The 26,763-nt window shown below is 35.7% G+C and overlaps 1 protein-coding gene across 3 annotated transcripts in view; it reads left to right on the forward strand.

Moving 5' to 3' along the window:
* LOC150106326 (histone RNA hairpin-binding protein-like) overlaps positions 1–26,763 on the forward strand; it is a 158,722-nt gene that overhangs the window by 77,927 nt on the left and 54,032 nt on the right. For 2 of the 3 annotated variants that reach the window (XM_090392366.1, XM_090392365.1), the window contains one exon: positions 17,574–17,684. The exons of the other annotated variant lie outside the window; for it this stretch is intronic. In XM_090392366.1, coding sequence (XP_090248492.1) covers positions 17,574–17,684 — 111 coding nt within the window. The remainder of the gene's footprint in view (positions 1–17,573; positions 17,685–26,763) is intronic. 3 annotated transcript variants of the gene reach the window in all.

The raw sequence follows: 26,763 nt of genomic DNA on the forward strand, positions 1-26,763 counted from the left end.
TCTACAGGCATGCAGTCAGGAATACATATCCATACTTGAAGTAGAAAAAGCCATTCAAGGCTTGAAATGTGGAAAGGCAGCAGGAGTAGATGATATTCGACCAGAAATACTGAACTATGGTGGTATAAAAGTCTTACAATGGCTGCACTGCATAGTTCAGAAAGCCTGGACAGAGGGATGAATTCCCGATGAATGGAGTAGAGCTCTCATAGTAGCCATATATAAAAAGGGAAATAAAACTGAATGTGAGAATTACAGAGGTATTTCCCTACTGAGTGTTCCTGGCAAGATCTATGCAATTATACTTGAGAAACGATTGAGAAGAATTGTCTAAGAAAAGCTGGGTGAAGAACAAGCTGGATTCAGGCCAAGTAGAGGCTGTCAGGATCAGATCTTCACTTTACGACAAATAGTCGAGAAAGCATGGGAATATAACAAAGATCTGTACTTAAGTTTTGACAATTTGGAAAAGGCATATGACAAGTGCCTTTTGACAAGAGAGAAGCTATTCAATACGCTACAGTTATATGGTGTCAATGGGGCATTATATCAAGCAATACTAAGTCTTTATTTGAGTTGTAAGTCAGCAGTTAGAATTGAAGGAATACAGGAAGATGTTAAATCAGGTGTGAGGCAAGGATGTACATTATCCCCTTTGTTATTCATTATCTATATGGATCACATTATGAAGGAAAGTGGTATTAAACATGATATCAAAATTTTAGATATTAATGTCAGCTCTTTGCTTTATGCGGATGATGTTATACTTCTAAATATATCTGCTACAAGTCTGCAAGATTCTCTGACTAAATTGAATAACTTTTGTAATAGATATGGAATGAAGGTCAGCAATAAAAAGACAAAGGCAATAAAAATAGGCAGAATCATTGAAAATGTCAGCTGTGTTGTGAATGGAGAACCCGTGGAACAAGTAAAACATTTCAGCTACTTGGGCACATTCAATTGACTTCCCATCATACCAGCTTTGCTGGTATGATGGGAAGTCAATTGAATAAATTCATATGGAATAAGAGAGAAATTAGTCGGAACATTAAATTAGCTGTATACAAGACAGTGTTCAAGCCAGTTTTAACTTATGGATCTGAGAGCTGGGTCAGAAGTAAAACACTTGACTATAGACTAGAGACTGCAGATATAAGAGTCCTGAGAAAGATTAGAGGCGTGAACAGATGGCATCAATGGCAATATCATATTAAAAACGAGGATATTAGGAAAGAACTTTACATTGTCAGCATCCACGATGCGTTAGCAGAGCTAATCTCGCATTGTATGGTCACTTACAATCCGAGATCCGGTCACAATAGAATGGGAGAGGAAAGATTAGCAAAACAAGTGTTCTCTGCCAGGTTGGCAGGAAAACGACCCAGAGGAAGACCAGGATATAGGTGGATTGATATGGTACAAAGTGTCTTAGGAGATAGAAATATAAGATCTGATAATGTTGGAGTCTTGACAAGTAACAGACTGATTTGGAGGAAAATTGTAGATAGGAAGTTAGTAGTGATGTAATTTTTTCATGTAGTACTATCATATCCTGTGCACCCCTTGAGATACATGGCAGGAATTTGATGATGATGATGATGAAGTTTAACTTGCAGAAGAATTGGAAAAGTATCATTTGGACATAATTAGCATTACTGAGATAAAGAAGAACAAAAACAGGTGAGATCTTACTAAATAAATATAAGATGCTATTTTCAGAGAATAATGATCAAGGAAAAGGATGATGTAGCGATAGCATTCAACACCAAACATGAAGATAAACTTCTTGATTACAAGTCAGTTTCAAACAGAGTTATACTGGCAGGCTTCAAAATGGGGAAATGGACAATGAAACTTATTTGTGCCTATATCCTGCAGAAGGTTCTTACAAGGAAGAAGTGGAGGAATTTCTTGAGTCATTAGAACAGGAAACTGGCATAAAGAAAATGGGAAAAGTGGTCGTTGTTGGAGGTTTGAACAGCAGAGTAGGAAATGAATCCCACCAGGCATATAGGAACATTTGAAGAAAAGGGCAAAGCTAATAATAATGGTAGGTATTTACTGGACTTCTGCTCAGGACACAGATTAGTCATTACTAACACCATGTTTCAACATAAAGATGTGCCCGATTTCACATGGAAAGAAGAAATAAGAAAAGCCTCATTGACTGCGTCATTGTCAACAGTGATATCTTCATGCTTGTTCACGTTGCAATAGTACAGAGGATTTTAAATTGGAAGTGGCCATTACTTAGTACTAAGCAGGATATAAATGGATATCACATTGAAAATCACAATATGTAAGAAAGGTTTAAAAAGTATTAAAGTTGTACAGCTCTTACAAGTAAATGGTAGACTCATCTATACAAATATTATTGAAGAAAAATGAAAAATTGAAAACAAGAACCAAACCTTGGAGTCTCAGTGGGATTGATTGATTCAGCTAGGGAGATATGTCATGAAGTTGTCTGCAAGGTTAGAAAAATAAGAACACCATGGTAGACACAAGAAGTTAAGGAAGCATACCAAAAGTTCGTAGCACGTAAGTCGGCAGATGCCAATAAAGAATACAGAGACAAATGTAAGAAAGCTAAACAAAAGTTATGGGAAGACTTTGGTAAGAACGTAGAAAATAAATATCAAGAAGGTGGCAAAATATTCTGGAGGCTGTTGAAAAAGCTCAGAAATGGAGGAAATAGTGCTGTTAAAAGGAATTAGAGGTGATAAAGGTGACATGAAAAGTAATGAGAAAGATATCCTTGATGTATGGAGTAATTTCTTCGAAAAATTGCTAAATAAACAAACATTGATGACAGCACAATAGCAAAAAACACTCAACAGACATGCAATCAGGAATACATATTCATACTTGAAGTAAAAAATGCCATCAAAGGCCCGAAATGTAGAAAGGCAGCTGGAGTAGATGATATTCGACCAGAAATGCTCAAGTATGGAGGTATGAATGTTTTGCAGTGGCTACACTGCATAATTTAGAGGGCCTAGTCAGAAGGTCGAATTCACAATGATTGGAATAGGACACTCATAGTACCCATCTATAAAAATGGAAATAAAACTGAATGTGAGAATTAAGAGGAATTTCTCTACTAAGTGTTCCAGGTATGAGTTATGCAAGCATATTTGAAAATAGGTTGAGAAGTATTGTGGAAGAGAAGCTTGAAGATGAACAAGCTTGGTTCTGACCAAATAGAGGTTGTTAAGATCAGATTTTCACTTTAAGAGAAATCGTGGGAATATGACAAGGATCTGTACTTAAGTTTTGTTGATCTGATCTGGAAAAAGGCATACAACAAGATACTCAGAGAAAAACTTTTCAAAAACACTACAATTATATTGGGCAAATAGAACATTATACAGACAATATATAGTCTATATTTAAGTTGTCAGTCAGCATTTAGAATTGAAGGAAATACAGGAAGATTGTTTGATATAAAATCAGGGGTAAGACAAGAATGTACATTATCTCCACTCTTATTCGTCATCTATATGGATCACATTATGAAATAAAGTGGCATCAAGCCTGATATTAGAATTGGAGATGTCAAACTTGGTTTTTTTTTTTTGCTTTGTGCAGATGATGATGATGTACTCCTAAATACATCTAGTGCAGGTCTCTAAGTGTCACTAACTAAATTGAACAACAGCTGCAACAAACTTGGTATGAAAATCAGCAATAAAATAACCAAAACTATTAAAATAGACAGAGCATAGAAAACTTCAATTCCATTCTAAATGGAGATCCTATGGAACAAGTAAAATATTTCAACTCTTAGGACACTGATTTTAGTGAAGATTGCAGGTTAAATCTGGAAACAAACAAACAAAGATGACATGGTGGTTAGCCAGCTGAATAAAATTATATGAAATAAGAGAGAAAGTAATCAAAACTCAGAGTTCTCAGTGTTGGGTTAGAAATAAAGCACTTGATCAAAGACTAGAGACCACAGATATGAGGGTTCTGAGAAAAATTAGGGGAGTGAACAATGGCAGAATCATATTAATAATGAAGATATTATAACTGCTCGGCCAACCATGCTGCCGTGGTTGGAGAGCAGATATGCTAACCACTTGTGGGTTCAAATCCTGCCATGGGTATGGATGTTTGTGATTGTCTGTGAAAATACTAGTAGTGGTGGTTTGCAGTAGATGATGATGGTACTCGCAGTTCGTTATAGTTGGTGGATTGAGTTGTGGAGGCGGAGAGTTGTAGAGTATGTGCCCTCCCTCGATGAGTCCTTGGATTCCTCAGAAGTGTCACGTAATAATAATAATAAATATTAGAAAGGAACTTGACATTATTAGCATTCAAGAATGTGTCAGCAGAGCTAATCTAAGGTGGCATGGCAACTTTAAATAGAATGGGTGAAGAAAGGTTGGCAAAACAGGTGCTTAATGTCAGGATTTCAAGAAAAAGACCCAGAGGAAAACCGATGTCTAGGTGGATTGATTCGGTTTGAAGTGCCATAGAAGCATGGAATGTTAGATATGACAATATTGGAGCTCACAAGTAACAGGTTGATTTGGAAGGAAATTGTTGGTAGGATTTTAATAATAATGTAAACCTAAGCATGTAATCTGTTATAGTAACCCAAACATCCCTTGTGGGTACATATCAGGAAATTGAATGGTGGCCACACTAAAAAGTTTTACCTAAATTAATGATTGACTGTTAACATTCAGCAATCACTAAGAATTGTGCAGTTGGATCTGGTGATAGGATCAGAAAATCTGTTCATAGCAAAGATGGCCACATTGCCTCTTACTAGATAGAGTAATCACCTGGGAGATTGTGAAACATGGAATTTTTATTTAAGAGATGTGTATGCGAAACTATGTGGTAGGTCATCGTGACAAGCTCGGGCCTCAGCTTGAAACAGTTTCATGGATGTTAACAATCTATGAGAGATAGTCAAGAGGTGTGAGGGGAAACAATATCAGATAACATACCCAACGTCGGGAGGGTAGATCACGTAGGAGTTAGATGAATAGTATCATTAAGGAGGAGCTTTAAAAAAAAAAAATGTTGTGAAGAGTATATAAGGAGGAAAGTTATCAGTAAACTCATGAGCAGTACAAGGCTCAATCAAGAAAGGTGACCAGAATAGTAAGTAAGGCAAAAATCAGATTGAGAAGAAAAATTAGTCATGCAATTGAAAGAAAAATTTACTTGCCACATACCAAAGAGTTCTTTTGGTATGTGGCAAGTAAAAGGAAAGATAACTTCAGCTTGTTCTGATGGTAGCAATATTATGGAAGCAGACAAAATGGGTATTGAGTGCCCACTTTGATAAGGTTTATAGCCAAGTGAAGATGCGGATGTGACAGGAATTGATATGAAGAAGGCTATCCAGTGCGATCTATCGTGAATTGCATTGATTCTCCTACCTATCGAATTGCAAAAATCTTGTCACGATCCTTAAGTGCTCTCTCACTGGACATTCCAGATCCTACATAAAAAATTCAACAGATTTTCTTGAAAAAATCAAAGATAGTAAGTTAGTAATGATGTTAATTTTTCATGTAGTACTGTCATATCCTGTACACCCCTTGAGGGTACATGACAGGAATTTGATGATGATGATGAAGAGTGAGTTGTTAGTCTGTTTCGACATTGTTTCTCTATTTACCAATATTCCATTAGCTGACACAGTCACATTATTATATGAAGATTACCCTCCAGATAGAGCCAAGATTTTCAAATTTGTTATCCATTCAGGTTATTTCATCTGGAAAAACAAGATCTACAAACAAGTTGAAGGTACTACCATGAGTAGCCCTGTCTCCACCTTTGGCAAACTACTTTTTGAAACAATTCAAAGACACTGTTTTCATCCATTCATCCTCAACCATCTCTTTGGTATCGTTATGTCGATTATGTTTTTGCTATTTGGTCACATACTGAAGATGAGCTTTCCACATTTCTACAACAGATAAATAGCCTTCACCCAATATTCAATTCATCATGGAAAAATAAAATTCTGGTACTTTACCATTCTTGGACATTCTCCTTACTCGAACTTCTTCTGGTACCTTATCTACAAGTGTCTTTCGAACGCCCACATTTACTGGCAGATACATTCATAAAAAGTCTGCTCACCACACATCGCAAAATTTTGACATTCTTAAATCTCTAATTAATAGAGCACATAAAGTTTGCTCTTCTCCAGTAATCTTACAACAAGAACTTTCCATCATTAAAAAGTTAATGGAATCGAATAATTACATCCCCAATCAAATCCAACAGATAATTGAATCTCATGTTCCAATACCCAAGGCTTCTTCAACAGGCCACAGAGTTCCAATCCCTTAGATTCCAGGAATCTCAGAACCTATAGGTAGAATTTTGAAAAAGTTCCAATTGATTCCCACGTATGTTCCTATCAACAAAATTTCCTCTTTATTGCCTTCTACAAAGGATAACTGTCATCTATGTTCGTTTACCAAATACCATGTGAATGCGATGTTTCTTGTTTTGGACAAACTGCCCATTCTTTGGGGGAGAAAAAGAATTAAGGAATATCAATATTATATTGAATACAACAAATCTTAGAAGTCTGGTCTAGCACAACACAGTATTAACACTACTCATAATATCCAGTGGGATAAAGCTATTCTCCTCCATAGATGCAGGTTCAAATATGAATGCCTTTTTAAAGAAAGTTGTGAAGCTATTTTACACCGACAGAATTTAAATCGAAATGATTGTCTCTCTCTCTCAAAGATCTGGGAGATCTTTATTTTATGTAATCAATAAAAAAAACCAATTATCTTAAAGATCAAAAATTATTATTTTCTATCATTTCCTAGCATGCGGCAACAATTGTATTTTAATAGGAATATTCGTTACTTGTATTCTATTCCTATAACTGTCTGTGTGACACTGAAGATGTACTATTAGTTTTAGTATGAAATATCTGTACCTTTATTAATTAAAAGTTATTACTGTGGTCTTATGTGTTCTTTTAATAATAAGACAAGAGGAACTGAAAGTACTTATGATATTGTAGAATCTCAGTGAAATTACATCCATGGGATTAGATGGGATATTAGACAAATGTGCAATCTGAATTTGCATGGCCTCTGACTAATCTATCAAGGGAACAAAAGGAGGGCAAAATAGTTCTGTTGCAGTAGCAAATCATAGATCGATCACCATTTCGGGAGTGTAGTAAAAGTATTAGAAAAAATGGACAATAACAGAATTCAGGTGGATAAGAATATGTGATACTTGAGGTGAGGTGGGGTGGGTAGTATAGCTTTGCGAATAGTAGGTCATGCATTAGTAATCTAATAACTTTTATGATAGTGACAGCTGAATTGAATAAAGGAATGGCTACATGATAATGCTGGATTTTGCAAAAGCATTTGATGTTGCATGGAATACTCTTATGCAAATCAAAATAAATGGGGATGAATATTAAACTGGTAATATGAATACAAAGGTGGTTAATGAATAAATACCAAAGAGTTGTAATATATCTAGGAGAAAGCAGGTGACTAGTGAGATGTGTCACAAGGGTGTGACACATCTCACTAGTCACCTGCTTTCATCAGATGTCCTGGGAGATCTGATGTTTAATTTGTGCAAAAATGATATAAAGGGAAATATTCAGTTGTTTGCTGATGATGCAAAATTGGGTGGTATAACATTTAATCAAGTAATGCAGAATGATTTAAACCAGTACTTCCCCAACTTATGGATGTAAAGGCCCCCTTTGGAAAAATTAAAATATTCTCCCCCCCCCATCAAAAAGAGAATCGCAATACAGACATTTATTATTATAATATTTATTGTATTTATATTCAAGATTTTGCGTTTGTAAGCTTTTTTATGCTTCTTATTAATACCTTTGAAATGAAACTTATATGAATAAGCATATATTTACTAACATTCATCATCATCATCAAATTCCTGCCATGTACCCTCAAGGGGTGTACAGGATATGACAGTACTACATGAAAAAATTACATCATTACTAACTTCCTGTCTACAATTTTCCTCCAAATCAGTCTGTTACTTGTCAAGACTCCAACATTATCAGATCTTATATTTCTATCGTCTAAGGCACTTTGTACCATATCAATCCACCTATATCTTGGTCTTCCTCTGGGTCGTTTTCCTGCCAACCTGGCAGAGAACACTTGTTTTGCTAATCTTTCCTCTCCCATTCTATTTAAGTGACCATACCATCTGAGATTAGCTCTGCTAATGCATTCCAGGATGTTGACAATGTCAAGTTCTTTCCTAATATCCTCATTTTTAATATGATATTGCCATTGATGCCATCTGTTCACGCCTCTAATCTTTCTCAGGACTCTCATATCTGCGGTCTCTAGTCTTTGGTCAAGTGTTTTACTTCTGACCCAGCTCTCAGATCCATAAGTTAAAATTGGTTTGAACACAGTCTTGTATACAGCTAATTTAGTGTTCCGACTAATTTCTTTCTTATTCCATATGAATTTATTCAATTGACTTCCCACGATACCAGCTTTGCCGATTCTGTTGTCTATTTCTATATTTAGTTTACCATCTTCAGTAAAATTTGTGCCTAAGTAGCTGAAATGTTTTACTTGTTCCACAGGTTCTCCATTCACAACACAGTTGACATTTTCAATGATTCTGCCTATTTTCATTGTCTTTGTCTTTTTATTGCTGACCTTCATACCATATCTATTACAACAGCTATTCAATTTAGTCAGAGAATCTTGCAGACTTGTAGCGGATTTATTTAGAAGTATAACATCATCCGCATAAAGCAAGAGCTGACATTAACATCTCCAATTTTGATATCAGGTTTATTGCCACATTCCTTCATAATGTGATCCATATAGATAATGAATAACAGAGGGGATAATGTACATCCTTGTCTCACACCAGATTTAACATTAAACCATCTTCCTGTACTTCCTTCAATTCTAACTGCTGACTCACAACTCAAATAAAGACTAAGTATTGCTTGATATAATGCCCCATTGACACCATATAACTGCAGCGTATTGAATAGCTTCTCTCTTGGCACCTTGTCATATGCCTTTTCCAAATCGACAAAACTTAAATACAGATCTTTGTTATATTCCCATGCTTTCTCGACTATTTGTCGTAAAGTGAAGATCTGATCCTGACAGCCTCTATTTGGCCTGAATCCAGCTTGTTCTTCACCAAGCTTTTCTTCCACAATTCTTCTCAACCGTTTCTCAAGTATACTTGCATAGATCTTGCCAGGAACACTCAGTAGGGAAATACCTCTGTAATTCTCACATTCAGTTTTATTTCCCTTTTTATATATGGGTACTATGAGAGCTCTACTCCAATCATCGGGAATTCGTCCCTCTGTCCAGGCTTTCTGAACTATGCAGTGCAGCCAGTGTAAGACTCTTATACCACCATACTTCAGCATTTCTGGTCGAATATCATCTACTCCTGCTGCCTTTCCACATTTCAAGCCTTTGATGGCTTTTTCTACTTCAAGTATGGATATGTATTCCTGACTGCATGCCTGTAGAGTGTTTTTTACCACTGTGCTCTCATTGCTTATTTCATTTAGCAGTTTTTCAAAGTAATTGCTCCATACTTCAAGGATATCTTTTTCTCCTGTTTTCATTTCACCTTTATCATCTCTAATTCCTTTTACAGCACTCTTTCCTCCATTCCTAAGCTTCTTCAACAACCTCCAGAATATTTTGCCACCTTCTTGATATTTATTTTCTATATTCTTGCCAAAGTCCTCCCATGACTTTTGTTTAGCTAGTTTTACACACTGTTTAGCTTTCTTACATTTGTCTCTGTATTCTGTAAGAGTAAAAGCTGACTTATTTGCCAGGAACTTTTGATATGCTTTCTTCTTTTCCTTCACTGCCTCTTTAACTTCCTGTGTCCACCAGGGAGTTTGATTTTTTTTTCCTTGCACACAACCTCACCGCATGCCTCTCTGGCAGAATCAATCAATGTTTCCTTCAGAGTTTGCCACTGAATCTCCAAGGTTTGATTCCTGTTCTCAAACTCTTTCATTTTCTTTTCAATAATATTTCTGTATTTTAGTCTACAGTTCACATCTGAGAGCTGCTCAACTTTTATTCGCTTTAAAACTTTCTTACATGTTATTCTTTTCAATATGAAATTCAATTTTATCCTGCTCAAGACTAAATAGTGATCACTTCCAATTTCAAATCCTCTGTACACTCTGGTGTCCTGCACCAGGGAGAAAACATCACTATCAACAATAACATAGTCAATGAGACTTTTCTTATTCCTAGCCTCTTCTCTCCATGTGAATTTGTGCACATTTTTATGTTGGAACATGGTCTTAGTAATAACTAATCCATGTCCTGAGCAGAAATCCAACAGATATTTGCCATTATTATTAGCTTTGCTCTTTTCTCCAAATTTTCCCAAAATATTTTTGTATGTCTCACAATCATTTCCTACTCTACTATTTAGATCCCCAACAAGGACCAACTTTTCCTTTTTCATTGTGTCAGTTGCTTTTTCTAAAGCCTCAAAAAATTCCTCCACTTCTACCTTAGTAGAACCTTCTGTGGGACCATAGGCACAAATAAGTCTCATTGTCCAGTTCCCCATTCTCATATTTGCCCACATTACTCTACTTGAGACTGACTGCCATTCAAGGAGATTAGCCTCGTATTTTGTGTTGAATACTATGGCTACTCCTTCTTTTCCTTGATTGTCATTGCCTGAATATAACATTTTGTATTTATTGCTCAGAAAGATCTCACCACTTTTGGTCTTTTTTGTTTCAGTCACCCCTATTATGTCGATCTGGTACTTATCTAATTCCTCAGCTAGCTCCATTTCTTTGCCATTCAGGCTTCTTACGTTGATAGTACCGATCTTTAACTCTGGTGATGTTGAGTTGGGGTTTGTTTTCAGATTTGTTCCAGTAGCTGACTTTTTGTTGTTCGCCCTGGTTCCCTGGTGAAAACAACGGGGGCCTTGTTTAACCGGGCGACGCCCCAGTCGGCATGAAATTTTGTCATGTTGTACCATCATTTTTTATTTTGGTTTAACCAATAAGAATACAATTTGGTCGGCTAAATCCCAAATTGCCAGCCCATCCTCGTTCGTTCAGTATCAAAGTAGATACCCAACAGGGTGCACCACGAGAAGGTGAGGATTGGACATTAGGTCAGAAGCCCTGGTCGGTTCTCTGCATTCCTTTAAAGGCTATGTGGAGGTCTCCTCTCAGTTATACAGCTTTGACCCTTAAACACCCCTTCATTAAACACTGAAATACGGAGAAAGCAAAATTTGTGAACCAACACTAATGTGTGATTTTTTTCATTAAAATATAAAAAATAACAAAATGAAATAATAGAAATTAAATACGTTTCTTTTAAGATTAAAAAATAACTACTTAGTCTTAAAACATTTAAGACCAAGTAGTTATATTTGTTTTAAATTTGTTTTAATTATTTCACGGCCCCCTCAACAAAACCTGCGGCTTTCAAGGGGGCCGCGGCCCACAGTTTGGGAAGCGCTGATTTATAAACAGGCTGACAGTATTATGGGTGGGTGGAATAATGAGTTCAGCTTAATGTTGTAAAGTATAAAGTTGTGCATTTTGGAACAAAAAAATAAGCTGTGTATCACATAGATTAAACTGTACTTTAAGAAATTTGATGATATTGGCAATTTATAGGATGCCGATAGATTGATAGTTGGATTAGGATTACTTTGTTATTGAAGAACACACTAATATGCAGAAAAAGAAGTTGTCGTTCCTCTTTATAAAGTGTTTATTCAGCCACATCTTGATTACTGTTCTCAAGTCTGGTTACCTGGGTTCTTTGAGTATGAGGAAAGTGGAGAGGATCCAGTGAGTGACCAAAATGGTTAGTGATCTGCAGATTATTCCTTATGACAATACATTGAGGGGAGTGCATGGGCTTTTCGACGTGACTCACTCTTCTGACAGGACACTGAAGGACTTCTGGTGGACCGAGTGCAACATTCTCTACGCCATTTCCTTTATTAAAGCTGCGTAGGATGGAGTGACACAGAGAACCCTTCGTGCATCGTGCAAAATTTTGATGATAGACAGAAAAGAAAAGATATAGTAGAAACATTTAGGTATGTTTGCTGAGGAAATATTTCAGCATTTGACTGTGGGGGATACAGCAAGTCCGTACAGTGAGCCTCGCAATTCGACAGTTGAATTTCGCGGGCCGGCGCATGTGCGTGCATGGAATTGTTCGGTGTTATTTGTCATTTCTTGTTGGGCTGTGTTGGTGTTTGCTCGTGTTGTTTGTGCTAATTTTCAATTCTGCATTTTTCAGAAAGTTAAATTTTTTGCACTTGCAGTTATTATTATTTTTTTGAATGAAATTTAAGAATGGGTCCAAAGAGAAGTGAACAGAGGAATAATTCAGGAAAGAAGCACACTTGATTGAGCATAGAGAAGAAGAAAGAAATTGTCGATAAAGTGCAGAAAGGTGGAACAATTACCACTGTAGCTCAAGAGTATGGCATTCCTAGGTCAACTGTGGCAACCTTTTGGCAACAGAGAAAGAGAAGATTATGGGTGCTAGAGTGTCTGCTGGTGCAGTGAAGATTTCTGACAAGAATAGATCTTCAATCAATGAAGGGATGGAAAAGCTGCTTATCACCTGGATTAGAGAAAGACATATGAAGGGAGATCTAATAACTCAGGCAATGATCTGAGAAGGGTAGATTAATTTTCGAAGAATTGCAGAAGAAAAATCCAGGGTGTACCTCAGATCAAACTGAGGAATTCAAAGGAAGGCTGGTTTCACAGATTCCGAGGTAGAACAGGCATCCATAGTGTTCTCAGACAGGGGGAAGCTACTAGTTCAGATAAAGAGACTGCAGAAAAGTTTGTGAAAAAATTTGAAGATTTAATCAGGAAGGAAGGCTACTTGCTACATAAAATTTTTAACGGGGATGAAACTGGGTTATTTTGGAAGCACTTGCCAATAACAAGGTAAGCTATTGGCAGCAAATGCAAGCAGAGACTTTAAACTAAAGCCACTTCTGGTCTACCACTCAGAAAATCCTTGGTGCTTTGGGAAGAAAATCATCAAGTCCAAACTGCCAGTGATGTGGAAATCCAATGCAAAAATCCTGGGTAGACCAGCAAATTTTCAAAGATTGGATTTTTGAGGTGTTTTCCTCAAAAGCGTGAAGAAGTTCCTCACTGACAACAATTTGCCTTTGAAAGCACTGCTGATCCTTGACAATGCGAGTATCCACCCTCAAGACTTAGAGGGCATTCTTGAAATTGACCGTCATCGAAGTCCAGTTCTTGCCTCCAAACACGGCGTCACTGATCCAACCCATGGATCAAGAAGTGATTGCGTGTTTTAAGAAACTTTACACCAAGGCTTTGTTCTCGCGGCTTTTCAACGTGACTCACTCTTCTGACAAGACACTGAAGGACTTCTGGAAGACCGAGTTCAACATTCTCCATGCCATTTCCTTTATTAAAACTGCCTGGGATGGAGTGACACAGAACTCTTCGTGCATCGTGGAAGAAACTTGTTCCTAATTTTTCTCAGGATGACAACAGTGCAGACCAAGTAGCTGCAGCCATGCGAGAGATCATTTCGACAACAGAGAATCTTGACATAGAAGAGGTTGATGCAGAAGATCTTGTGGAGGATCACGATGACGAACTGACCATGGAAGAACTCAGAGCACTCAGTGAACAGCAAACAAAGGAGAGAGAAAGGGGAATTTCACCTGAAGAAGAGAATGGCAGGGGAAAAGGGCCGGTGCCAACAGCTGCCATTAAAGAAGTTTTATTCCATTGGGAGAAGGTGCAGTCTGTTTGTTTGGAATGGCACCCCAACACTGCTGATGTGAGTATAATGACAGATTTGTTCAACAACACCATCATGCATCACTTCAAAACCATTTTGAAAAAGAGAGAGAGAGACAGTCCACCCTTGATCAGTTCCTCATCCCTGTTCAAGCAAAGAGGAGATGAGAAGAGGTAGAACAGGATAAAGAAAACTCCCTTCCAACATTAAGGCTCAATAGATTGTATGTATTGTAATACAATAGTGTATTTTGTAATTTAGTGTATTATTCAATAGTAAAATACATAAAGTAAATAATATGGTGTATTTCTCTCCCATTAGGAGGAGTTGGATGGGGGTCTGACAACGAATTAATCTATTTTCCATTGACTTACTTATATGGGAAATATTGTCCCTCAATTTGACAGTTTCACAATTCGACATTAGTTTGGCGACGGATTAGTGTCGAATTGTGAGGTACCACTGTACGGGCTAATTTTTTCCTTGGAGAGTGGTGGTTGAATGACAGACAGAGCACTCACTGAGTTCGAGGAGAGGTCTAATAGATATTATGTGGTTAGTTTGGGTCTTCTGCAATGATGGCGTTGGACTCCATGAAGGCAATGATAATAACTGTGGCTAGTTTATTGCTGTCCTTTTTTTAAGTTAACTTAAGAAAGGGCATAATGGACCATTATGCTCATAAATTGAGTATAATGGTCCATTTATGATGCTATTTCACATACATTCTGTTTCTATATGTACTTGCATAGATGTTGCTCTACTTGCTTGGAATCTGGTATTTCTTCTTTCCTCTACGCCTCAAATGGGAGAAACAGTTCACATTTTCAACAATATACAGTAACTACAACCCTGTTGAATCATTTTCTCTTCCTTCTTAATTTTATCTTTTCCCTCCAGCTTTCTAGGAGGATATTGTAGAGAATACCAACACACTCTTTCTGCCTTCTCAGCCTCTAACCCATAAATGGTACTGATGTCTGGTTTGATCTAAAAACTTTATTTTACTCGTTCTTTTATGTAGCAAGTTTTCTTTTTTTTGGTATAACAAGTAAAGGTATATCATTCAAGGAGAGTAATATTGATCTTAGAAATAAAGTGGTATCTGAAGGACTAGTATTAAGCAAGAACTTACTAAGAGCCATGCATTATAAGTGAATGAGATTATTTTATGATTCTTGTGTTATATTAGACTTTTCAGTATAATCTTTGAAAAGTTTAAGCTCCATCAGTTTGCACCCTCTCTAATTTTTCTTGAAACCCTGTTTCTAATCTATTTAATAATAATGAATGCTCTCTTCAGAAGGCAGATTAAAATTTCAAAAGTGAACGTGGTTTATTTTCAGCTGCTCTTAATCTGGTCTATCATCATCCCACTTGCTCTGTTTAAAATAACGGGATTACTGATCTCATTAGCTGGATGGAGTACTGAATGGCTTACAATCAGATATTCTTACTTGATGATTTCAGCATCTACAGTTCAGACATGCATCCCTTCTTCAGTTTCACGGACCAAGTTGGAAGAGAACCTGAACCAATATTAGTGGTGTTGCTCAAATTGTTCACCAACCCACCAGAATTCCAGATAATCCTCATCATTCTAGACCCTTCCTTTACCAGCTTTCCCTCTAAATATGAGGGTTGTTTGAAAGTTTGGTAAATTGCCAATAGACGGTGACACCATCCATTCATACCAGTGCCGGCACCTATCATCTTTTTCATGGTCCCTGGCAAAATTTTAGCCATGTGTGATGTGTAGTTCTTGTTTGGCAAAAATTAAAACTACCATGTTTGCATTTTTCATAAAAATGGAGAAAAAAATGAGTTTCATGCAGTGAGAAAACACTTATTTGAAGGAGTGGACAGCTGTGAAGATCAAAGCCGAGTTAGATGCAGTTCATGGGGATTCTGCACCAGCATTAAAGACTATTTATTTTTGGATAAATGAGTTTAAATGTGGTCATAAGTCCATCGAAGATGAAGTGTGCTCCGGACGCCCGGCTGAGGTCACTACAAAGGAAATGATTGAGAAAATCCATGGTATCGTTATGGAAGACCACCGAGTGAAAGTGCATGAGATTGTAGGCATCTCAACTGAACGGGTGTGATATCCTACGTGAAAAAGCTGTGTGCGCAGTGGGTGCCACGATTGTTGACTGTTGATCAAAAACGCATACGAAAAGACATTTCAACACAGTGTTTGGCGATGTTTAATCGCAATTCACAGAATTTTTTGCATCGATTTGTGACTAAATGAAAATTGGATCCACCACTACACACCTGAGTCCAAGCAGCAGTCAAAACAGTGGACAATGCCTGGTGAAAGAGCACCGAAAAAAGCAAACACTGTTTTGTCAGCTGGGAAGGTGATGGCCACTGTTTTTTGGGATTCCCAAGAAATTATCATGATAGACTATTTGAAAAAGGGTAAGACAATAACAGGAGTCTATTAGGCATCATTGTTGGACCATTTAAAAGAAGAACTGAAGAAAAAAGCGGCCAAGATTGACACACAAAAAAGTGCTCTTTCATCAAGACAATGCACTGTCCCACACATCGGCCATCGCAGTGGCAAAATTGCATGAATTTAGGTTTGAATTGGTTCCACATCCACTGTATTTTCCAGCCTTGGGCCCGTGTGACTTCTTGTTCCCAAACTTAAAAATTTGGCTCAGTGGGAAAAAATTTTCTTTGTACGAGGATGTTATCAAGGCTGTCAATGACTATTTTGCACAATTTAACAAATCCTACTTTTTAGGTGGGATGAAAAAATTGGAAACTCGCTGGACCAAATATGTAGAACTCAATGGAGACAATGTTGAGAAATAAAGGTGATTTTTTCCAAAAAAAAAAAAAAAAAGAATGTGTTTAACTTATTTTTTTTACCAGACTTTTAAAACAACCCTCGTATGCCGTTGATGTTAGCTCACTTCTTGATAAATCTGACCATAAACTGGTCCACATGTCCTTTTTTACAGATCATCCTTTTCCCTGTCATTCTCAGCCTCTTAATCTGAGGCACTACAAAGGCACTAATTGGGATGACCTTCAGGATTTCTGCTAATAACAGAAATCGTTTTCACTGGGATGAGCGCTTTTATTCCCCAGTCCACTCAAAACCCTTGACCCTTATCCAAACCCTGATTCTCCATCAGTTTTGCCAAACTGAAACCAAAAGGTCTGCCTTATCTTTAGAAAATGTTACGATTGTAAATCAGGATGTTAGAGAGGTGGAAGCATGTAAGGACAAAAGTTGCATCTCATATCCTTGGTGAACAACCAGAAGACTTCATGGTCATTAGACAGGATACAAGCGTAGTGCATTTTGGCCTTTACAAAGTCTGCTTTGTAAGAGAACATTAAATATATTTGTTATTAGGATTGGTATTGGCAGTGACATGCCTATACAGAACACTGTATTAAATAAAAGTTTCTAATTCAGTGGCCAATATATGTACAATAGCAATACAATTATAGTTTTTTGATGTTATAATAACTGGTGAAACTGACAAATAAGAGCAATTCTTTATTGTTTGGGATGTTAGTTTGATAACATTAGGTATTAGTAGATCAGATCTAACTGTATTATTTTTCAGTGATTTGTTATCTGTAATAAATAATTTTTAAAAAAAATCTTCCCTCGTTATTTTATTTTATTTTATTTTATTTTTAATTTGAGGAAAATGCTCTCTAGCTATTTGTGTCTGAAATAACCATTCCCTTGATTGCATCATTTATAATTTAATTTTGCATTAGAGAAAACCAGTTACGTGAAACTGATAAAGCTGTTTTAACAAGAAGACAAAAGCAGATTGGTTATGGAAAAAATACTCTTGAATATCAAAGATATCGCAGAGCTGTTCCCAAGTAAGTGTAGTGTTTTGTGATACATCCATTATCTTCATCTTTTTCTTATCTGTTAGGCCCAGGGGTTTGTCACGACCAAGTAACTTAGCTTCTCAGCAAAGCTCTGATAGAGTGCTTCATACTCTGCCATATCTCACAGTTGCATTTCTTCTTCTTGCAAATCCTGAATTTCCAGCAGGAAAAACCATGTCAGCTAACTCATCTTGAAACATGCTTCTGGAGATACTTAGCATTATAGATAGGATTCAAACCAAGGTCTTGCCAGCAATGGATGATTATGATACAAAGTAATAAAGGCTCTTGTTGATCCAGGGTGCATGTTAATTTTGAGGATTAATATTCCTTGTACTGAAGAATGTGACAGATTCATATATCCTGCACACAATCATAACTGAACATTCAAGTTCACTAAAACTTGATGCAAGACAGTTTTCAAATGTTCATTTAATTCAGCTTATATAAAAAAAAAATGAGATATATAAATAAATAAAAAACACAATCAAGATTACATGGTGTCGAGATATTTTGAATCACTCCCCTATCAAAGAACATTAGATTCTCCTTCCTCTCCAAAAAAAACAAAACTGCATGCCGTAACCTTGTTCACGGTCTCTACTGTTAGTTTTTCATATAAATCTCATTCTGCTTTTTTTAAACTTCCGTAAACACAATACTGAAGTTAATGAAGCTGTATTTTTTCATGGTTGAAATTTTTCTGAAAAAAATGTTCAAGTTTAATGTAACAGCATTATATACATATATTGCTCCTTCATTCCATCACACTTTCCTGAAACCTCCATTTTCCCTAGGGGCACAATATTCTTCAGCTTGAAAGTGCACAAAATTATATAACATCAGTAATTTCTCACAAGCAAATATAAAAAACAGCAATAATAAGCATCTTGGAAATACTACTGTTTTCCATTAATTGACCAAGTTAATTGTTCTAAATGGTAAGTAAAGAATTCAGTTTTGTGGATTTAGTCTATCTGTGAGGATGCACTGATCATTTATTGCTTAAACACTCTATTTAAGAATTCAAAAAACAATGTGGGTTCACTTAGTGATCAAACCCAAATGAGTGGAAGAAGACCTTCATATAGCCTTTAAAGAATGCAGAGAACCAAGTGGTGCTTTTGACCTAATGCCCAATCCTCACCCTCATGGTGTGACCCATTAGTAGATATCCACTGAGTACTGAATGAACAAGGGTGAGCTAGCAGTTTAGGACTTAGCCAATCATATTGTACTTTCTATATACAGAGTTGCCCAAAATGTACCACCAAAAAAACAATTTTCTCTGCAATTAGCTGGTATAATTAGAAAAAAAAAATTTTTACCAATGCATTATAGTCATCAAGCCACTTGTGTTTCATTTCAACAATCCAAAGACTTTAAGGGAGCTGAAGTCATTGATCGAGTGTGAAATCTTGGCCTATTCCAATAGATGTCCTCCACAAGGTGGTGTACAATTTTGTGATATGATTTTGGAAGATCGTCGAGGTTGAAGGTAAACATATTGAACATGTTGTAATATAAATGATATAAGATGCAGACCTTATTACACTTTGGATGAGATTCGTATGCTTCCTCATTCAGGAATAATACAGCATTAAATTTGGTAAGTACATATTGGACCACCCTGTAGCTTAAACTAAAAATACATATGGTGGACATGATAAGGTTTCATTCTGGCAGGAGTGTCGCCTGCTTCAACTGCTGTTTATGCCAGGGAGCCAGAGTGAACAGTAAAAAGTCAGCTACAGGAATAAACACAGCATCAGAAGGAATAAAAGTAGGACCTATCAATCTGCTTAAACTGTTGTTTAAGACCACTGCTGTTTTTGCCAGGGAACCATAGTGAAAGTAAAAATTCAGCTACATGGACAAACACAGCATCAGCAGAAATAAAGATAGGACACATCAACATAAGGAAAATTGATGGAAAGGAAATCGAGCTTACAGAAGATCTGGAAAAGTTGTACCGTGTAAATATTGGTGTTAATGAGACAAAACATGTGAGATCCTACTAAATAATAAATATAGGATGTTTGTGATAGCATTCAGACCAAACACAAACTTCTTGATGAGAAGTTAATTTCAAATGAACTATGTGGGCAAACTTCAAAATGTAGAAATAGACAATGAAATTATTTTTTGTTTTGTGCCTATGAGAATCTTCCGTAGAAACAGACGTGGTTCTCCTAAAGAAGAAGTGGGGAATTTCTAAAGAAAGCAGCTGATGTGAAGAAAGTGAAAAGTTGGTCCTACTTAAAGATATAAATAGCAAAGTAAGAAATGAATCCTGCTGGGCATATATTAAAAAAACAGGAAAATTTGAAGAAATGACAAGGCTTACAATAATGTTAAGTACTTGCTAGATTTCTGTTCAGAATACAGACTAGTCATCACTGGTACCATGTTCCATCATAAAGATGTACACAAGTTCACATTGAGATAAGAACACTGGAAATAAAGACCGGTTCATTGACTGTTGTCGATAGTAGTGTCTTCATGCTAGTTTAGAATACAAGAGTATATAGAAGTTTTGAAATTGAAAGTGATCATTACTTAGTTTGAAGTAGGATGAAAATGAATATCATGCTGAAAAGTTTTAAAATGAATTACAAGTTCAGCAGTTTTTTACAGGTATACTGTAGTATCTGCTATTCAAACATTATTAGAAAAAATGAAACACAGGAACCAAACCTTGGAATATCAGTGCTAAACTTTGAAGAAAACATTGATTCAACTATGGAGACATGCTAGAAAAAGCTGTCAAAAGTCTGAAATCTGGAAAGGTAGCTTGGCTCAAACGTTTAGCCTTGGCTGCTGTACATAAATCAGAAGGTTTAGATGTAGATAATCGCTACTACATGTTGCAGGAAAGATTTATACAAGTATGCTTGAGAAGAGGCAAAGAAAAATTGGGAGAAGAACAAGCTGGGTTCAGGCCAAATAGAAGTTTTCAAGATCAGATTTTCACTTTGTGACAAGTAACTGAGAAATCATGAGAATATAACACGGATCTTTACTTAAATATTGTATATCTGGAAATGGGATACAACTGTATACAGTCAAAAGTTAGAATTAAAGGAAACGCAGGATGGTGGTTTGGCATTAAGTCAGGTGTGATATAGGGGTGTACAATTTCTCCACTACAATTTATCATCCGTATGGCTCAGATTATGACAGAGGGTGGTGTTAAACCTGATATCAGAATCAATATCAATTTTAGTCTTTGCTTTATGCAGATGTTATACTCCTAGAGAAATGCCCTAGAATAATTAGATATGATGTGACAATACTGGAGTGGTGGCTAGTAATAGTCTAATATGTAGGAAAATTGTTGTTATATTAATGTGAATTTAATCACGTTATGGTATCCTCTCCTTGAAAGCACATATCAGGAAATTGATATTTACGAAGTAATTGAGTGATCTGGTTTAGAAAAATATGGTTTCTTTGTTAGCTCATTAAAGTATGGAAAAGATAAATTGAATCGACTGTAGTCATAAATATTTCTGTTTCTTGTTTTATATACTTCTGTTGGCATCATTCATTCAGTTAATGAGCAGAAAGAAGGTCTATGGAGTACTTGGAAATAAAGGCCTTAGTTACAGATGTCTCTGTTAATTCAGAGACATCAAGCTAGATGTGAATGACCACCTCTTATATCTTAAACAAATTAATGCAGCCATACTTATTGAGGTATGGGAAGTGTTTCATAGCTGATTCCTGAAAATAAAATCTCAGACTTATAACAACATCTGTGCAGCACAGTTGTATTTTATTTTATTTAATCCTTTATAAAGGAATGTCCACATCATGGTCTACCAGTCCTGAATTTCCATACAAGTGTTTGTGGCAGTGGCGTATTTAGGTATAGGTCCAGGCTTAGAGCAGCAAATTTTGAGGGGTGGCGGAAACTTCTGGGCTCTTATTTTTGTAATTACATTTTTATTACGAATTTACGATATAAATAGGTTATGCATGTAAATCAACATGTTCATTAAATATGGTGGGGGGGGGGCACTTTCTGAGGGGCCTAGGGACGGGAAATACCTAAATACGCCACTGGTTTGTGGATGTAGTTTTTTTGTTCTTCAGGGTGGGTGGATGGATGTTAAAAGATATGTCTGTCCAACATATAAGTACCTCTGCATTAATTTTCTAATCTGAGATAGCCATCCTACCACATTTAGCCAAACTTTTTTGAATTAACTTGGTTTTTATCCAATCCCTAAACAGTACATTCTTTGGAAGGAAGTACTTTGGAAGTACTTCCTTCCAAAGAATGTACTGTTTTTCAATTCCTTTTAGGGATTGAAAAAGAAAGACTGTCCTTAATGACACATTTCTTCCTTTTCATTTGCAAGTTGAATTGTTTCTACAGCAATCTAATAATGCTGTATACTTTACCGGTTGTAATTTATGTTGTGAGGATGTTGATTAGAAGTGCATTGAATTTCAATAAATTTGCTTCTAGTGTTGTGTATATTGTGGAGCACCATTATGAATAACAGTGAACATCCAGTATATCTATATGTATAGATATTCTACATGGAAAAGTTGTTGCATGTAAAAGATGTCATTTAGGTAAGTGAAAACTAATGCCACAAAAACTCAATTGACTTGCTTTCTTTAAAAGATTTCAGGATACTATTTCTGTCTCCACTTGTCTAATCCTTCTGGTAAAGCAAAATGTATTTATGGATGAGCTTAGCATTAATCTGTGAACATAGCAGCAGCCACACTTATCTTGCCAAAATCATGGCTGCTATACTGGTACAAGAAGAAATATCCATAATACTATATCTAGAACTGTTGTCAGGTCTCTATGTTGTTATTAAAACTGCAACAACTTAAGAATTTGAAAAGGGTTGAAGCTCTCCAAAACTAAACATATCCTTGCCACAATTACTTGAATGTATTGCATTTTCTCACCCAAGGCAGTCAGCACAATTAGTCAAGATCAAGTGACTGCTACCACTGGTACTATTCTAGAAATTGTTAACTGTGTTGAATATATCTTCCACAGTTGGTAATGATATTCATTTGGACATGGTAAGAGTTTTGATAAAATCTAAGCCTCACAAGACCAAAACTCCACCTAAAGAAGGTCCTGAATGGATGTGGCAGGAATTTTGATAAAATTTAAACCTCCCAAAAGTATCATATCAACTAAAGAAATATTAGTCCCTATTAACAAAAAAAAAAAAAAAACCTTTACAAGAAAATTAATTGCTGCAAATAAAGGTAATGTACACAGTCTTGCCATAAATACTATTACTTCAGCCCCCCCCCCCCCCCCCCACACACACACACATGCTGTGCATAGCCAACATTTTCATGATTATCAGTAGAGAGAGTTGTCTATACAGGTTAACATGCAGTAAGGGGATTATGAGAACCATGTAAAGTTGGAATGCAGCCACCTGTTATTTTCAACACATTGTTGAGCGCTGTGAAGGCATGCCTTGGTAGCATCCTATGGTCACATTCGTTAAGCGTGGTGGATCGTCTACCATGGGTAGTACTGCAGTTGACCCCCTGTGTGCTTTCATCAAAATATGGTATCATTGGTTGGCATATTCACTCTCCGGCCAAAAGGCTGCGGGTTTGAGTCATGCCATGGGCATGGATGTTTGTGATTGTCTGTGAAAATACTAGTGGTGGTGGAAGTAGGTAGTAGATGGTGTTGGTGGAGACTGAGAGTTGTAGAGTAGGCACCCTTCCTCAATGAGTATTTGGACTCCTTGGAGGTGTCATGTAATAATAATTGATTTGATGACCTGGGGTGGCCCAGTTTGTCAACAATTTGCAGAACAGATAGGCCTGCCACATGCCATCCTATCACAATGCCTCTTGTAAAAATAATCATTAAAAATTCTGAATATTTTTACGTATTAATTATGCTTGTTAGTTTTGTTTTCATACACGCAGTGTCTGCACTTGTGATGTGCTCATTATGAAAATGTTATATTAGAAGTAACATGTAAAGAAGTAAAAAAAAAATTGATGTACTTACTAAACTAAATATTTGTGTTACTTATAAGAAAGTTTGTTGTGTTTTAAAATTGTTGAATTTTGTGTTTTGTGAAAGACTTTCTCTTATCGCTAATGGATACAGCGAGTCAGCCATTTTATTGCAGTGCTTAGTTTCTGACTTTTGTGGAGTGCGCATGCTCCCGGAGAGGATTTGATGTGTGATTGACAGCTGGCAAGGAAAGCGTTGCGTATCCAAGTAACTGTTGTAAACAAGAGAGCGTTCGGAAGTTTTTAGAACACTGGCCGGTAAATATTCAAGTTGGAAGGAACTTGATTTTTTTTGTGAGTGGCAGTCGGAAGAAATTTTATAGTGTATTCCGAAAAAGGAATAGTGGAAATAATAGGTTTCAAGGAGGAATAAGTAATGAATAAAAGGGAATCTTGAAACTGTAAGTTTTTTTTAAGTGGAAAAAGTTAAGACTGTCATTTAGTATTGTGAATGAAAGAAGAAATTGTTGCTTACATTCTAAAGTGAATGTTTTTCTTAGAGAAAAATATTGATAAGGAAGTTCTATAAGTATTAAGGATGCCTGAAAGTGAATGTTTAGAAAATATATTGATTAAGAAGATTTATAGGTATTAAGGATGCCTGATCTGATGAGTATTGCTACTAAAAGGAAACAAGATTTAGTCAAGAAGACTTTTATGTGTGTTACATTGATTGATGAAAAGGATCCTGAAAATGAAGTACAGAGCTGTATAACTTCTGGAAAAGAGCCTTAACAGAAAGAGAAAAAGACTATGAACATTTTTTTGTGATTGTGAAAGAAAAAGTGTTTAGTCTTAAGAGTAAGTTTATATTTTTAAATAAGGCCTTGGATCCATATAATCTGTAGTTATAGTTATGTATTATTGCTAGAAGTGTATATAAATTGTTTTAGTTTTATTAAATGTGTTTATTTTGTACTTTGTTTTGAGTCAATGATTAATTGGATTCTGAAAGAGAGAGTTAAAGTCATTGCACCAATTGGAGTGAACTTTTGTGCAATAATATATAGGGACACTCGGAGTCAAAATAAAAATAATTGTTAGTAAAAGAGATTTATATAATAAATCACCTCATAAGTATATAGTATAATTATTAACAAAGGCACAGCCGGTAGACTAAATAGTTAATATACTATATATATATAAAAAGAGGGAAAATATAAAAAATATAAAAAATTAACAATGGCGCAGTCGACGACAGGATTGGTTATGACTAAACTATTTTAGAATCCAAAAGGTAAATCTTGACTCAAATAAAAAAAAATGGCTACAGAAAATAGTAATATTAGTAGTAAAGTTCCTTCAGTTAATGATGAAGAATTTTTTTAGGTTAATAAATCCAACCTTAGTAATACCTTCTTTCTCAGGTGATAGTAGTGAAAGCATAGAAATATTTTTTAGGTACGCAGAAAAAATTAAAGATTTAGGAAAATGGTCAGATTTTCACTTGTTAATTATACTTCGTAATAAATTGTTGGGAAAAGCCAAAACATTCTTAAACACATCTCCTTTACTAAGAGATACTGACAATTATGCAACCTTTAAAAGTTTGCTAATATCAGTATTTTCAAATGTAAGAGAATTAGGGCCTAACATTTGGAAGATTCAACAGTGTATCCAAGATAATAAGGAATCTGTTTCTGAATATTATCATAGATTGTGGAGCATTGCTCATGGATTTAATATATCATCTGAAGAGAAATCCTCTTTAGAATGGTTGCTCTTTAATCAATTTAGGCTTGGCCTTAAGGATAATTTAAAAGAAACAGCATATAAGAAAAAAGTTAGAAATCTTGAACAATGTTTTGAACTTGTTAAAGAAAAGGAAGAAAGATTTAGAGATATTTTTCATTCCTCAAGCAATAAGCAAGTAAATTCCTTTCAGTATAATCAAACTCATTCTCCTAGCATTGTGGGTACAGATAAAATGAGAGAAGAAAAGCTTCAAAAAAGTAAAGATGCAAATAAAAGGAAAAAGTCTAAGGAAACTTCTGTGAATTTTACTAAAGATATTCCAGAATCTGATTCCAGGGTAAAATTACATGATTTAAAAAAATATGAGGAACTGAAAACATTTATGAGTGAAGAAATAGAAAGACAACAGAGACCCATAGTATAAGGACAAGAACTTCTGTTTAAGATGATGTTGGATTTAACAATATCCAAAAATCTTACAGATAATCAATCTTTTTCTTGTAAATCTGATGGCATTAACAGGAATAAAGCATCTCATAGAAGATACATTCCAAAATGTTTTAGATGCAATAAACAGGGTCATTTTGCTAAAGATTGTTATGTTAGAGATAGATCTTGTTTTCAAAATAAGAAATCAGAGAATTAAAGTAAATCTGGAATTAGTTATTATTCCAATATCATACTGGCAAGGACAGAAATGTCAAACTATTCACTAAACATGGGTAAAGCCAAAGACAGCTCTAACCATAAAAGAAAGTTTGTAGCATTAGCTCCTTATGCTAATGAAAGTAATCCTTTGACAGTTTTACAAGGATTTATTGAAGATGTACCTTGTGAAATCTTACTTGACACAGGTGCACATATTTCACTCGTTTCTTATAGCTTATTTAACAAAATTAAATCTCTAATTCCAAATGATATTTCAGTTTTAAGCAATCCAATTAAGTTAAAAGGAATATTTGAATCTGAAATTTCAGCTTATAAGCAAATCAATGTCTTTATTTCAATTCCTTGTTTACCATTGAAAGTTTCTCATCCATTAATTGTTCTTCCAGAATCTTCAAATCCAAACGTACAAATAATATTTGGAATTGATTTTCTGAAACGTCATGGGTTTGTGTGTAATTTTGTTGATAATACAGTATCATTGTGTGGAATAGAATGCTGTTTGGATAGGAAATCAAGTGACAGTGGAAAATTAGAGCAGTCTCCTGAAGTTTTTCTAGATACTAATGATAATGATCAAGTATTTAATATTGAGACTCTAAAGAATAAGGAACCTAGTTCACAAATTTGGGAAAAGGATAAGATTGTCCAAGCTCAGAAGGATGATCCCATACTAAAA

This window comes from Typopeltis vanoorti, chromosome 5 (assembly GCF_054136105.1).
Source record: "Typopeltis vanoorti isolate ZY-2024b chromosome 5, IOZ_Tvanoo_1.0, whole genome shotgun sequence".
NCBI classification, from domain to species: domain Eukaryota; kingdom Metazoa; phylum Arthropoda; class Arachnida; order Uropygi; family Thelyphonidae; genus Typopeltis; species Typopeltis vanoorti.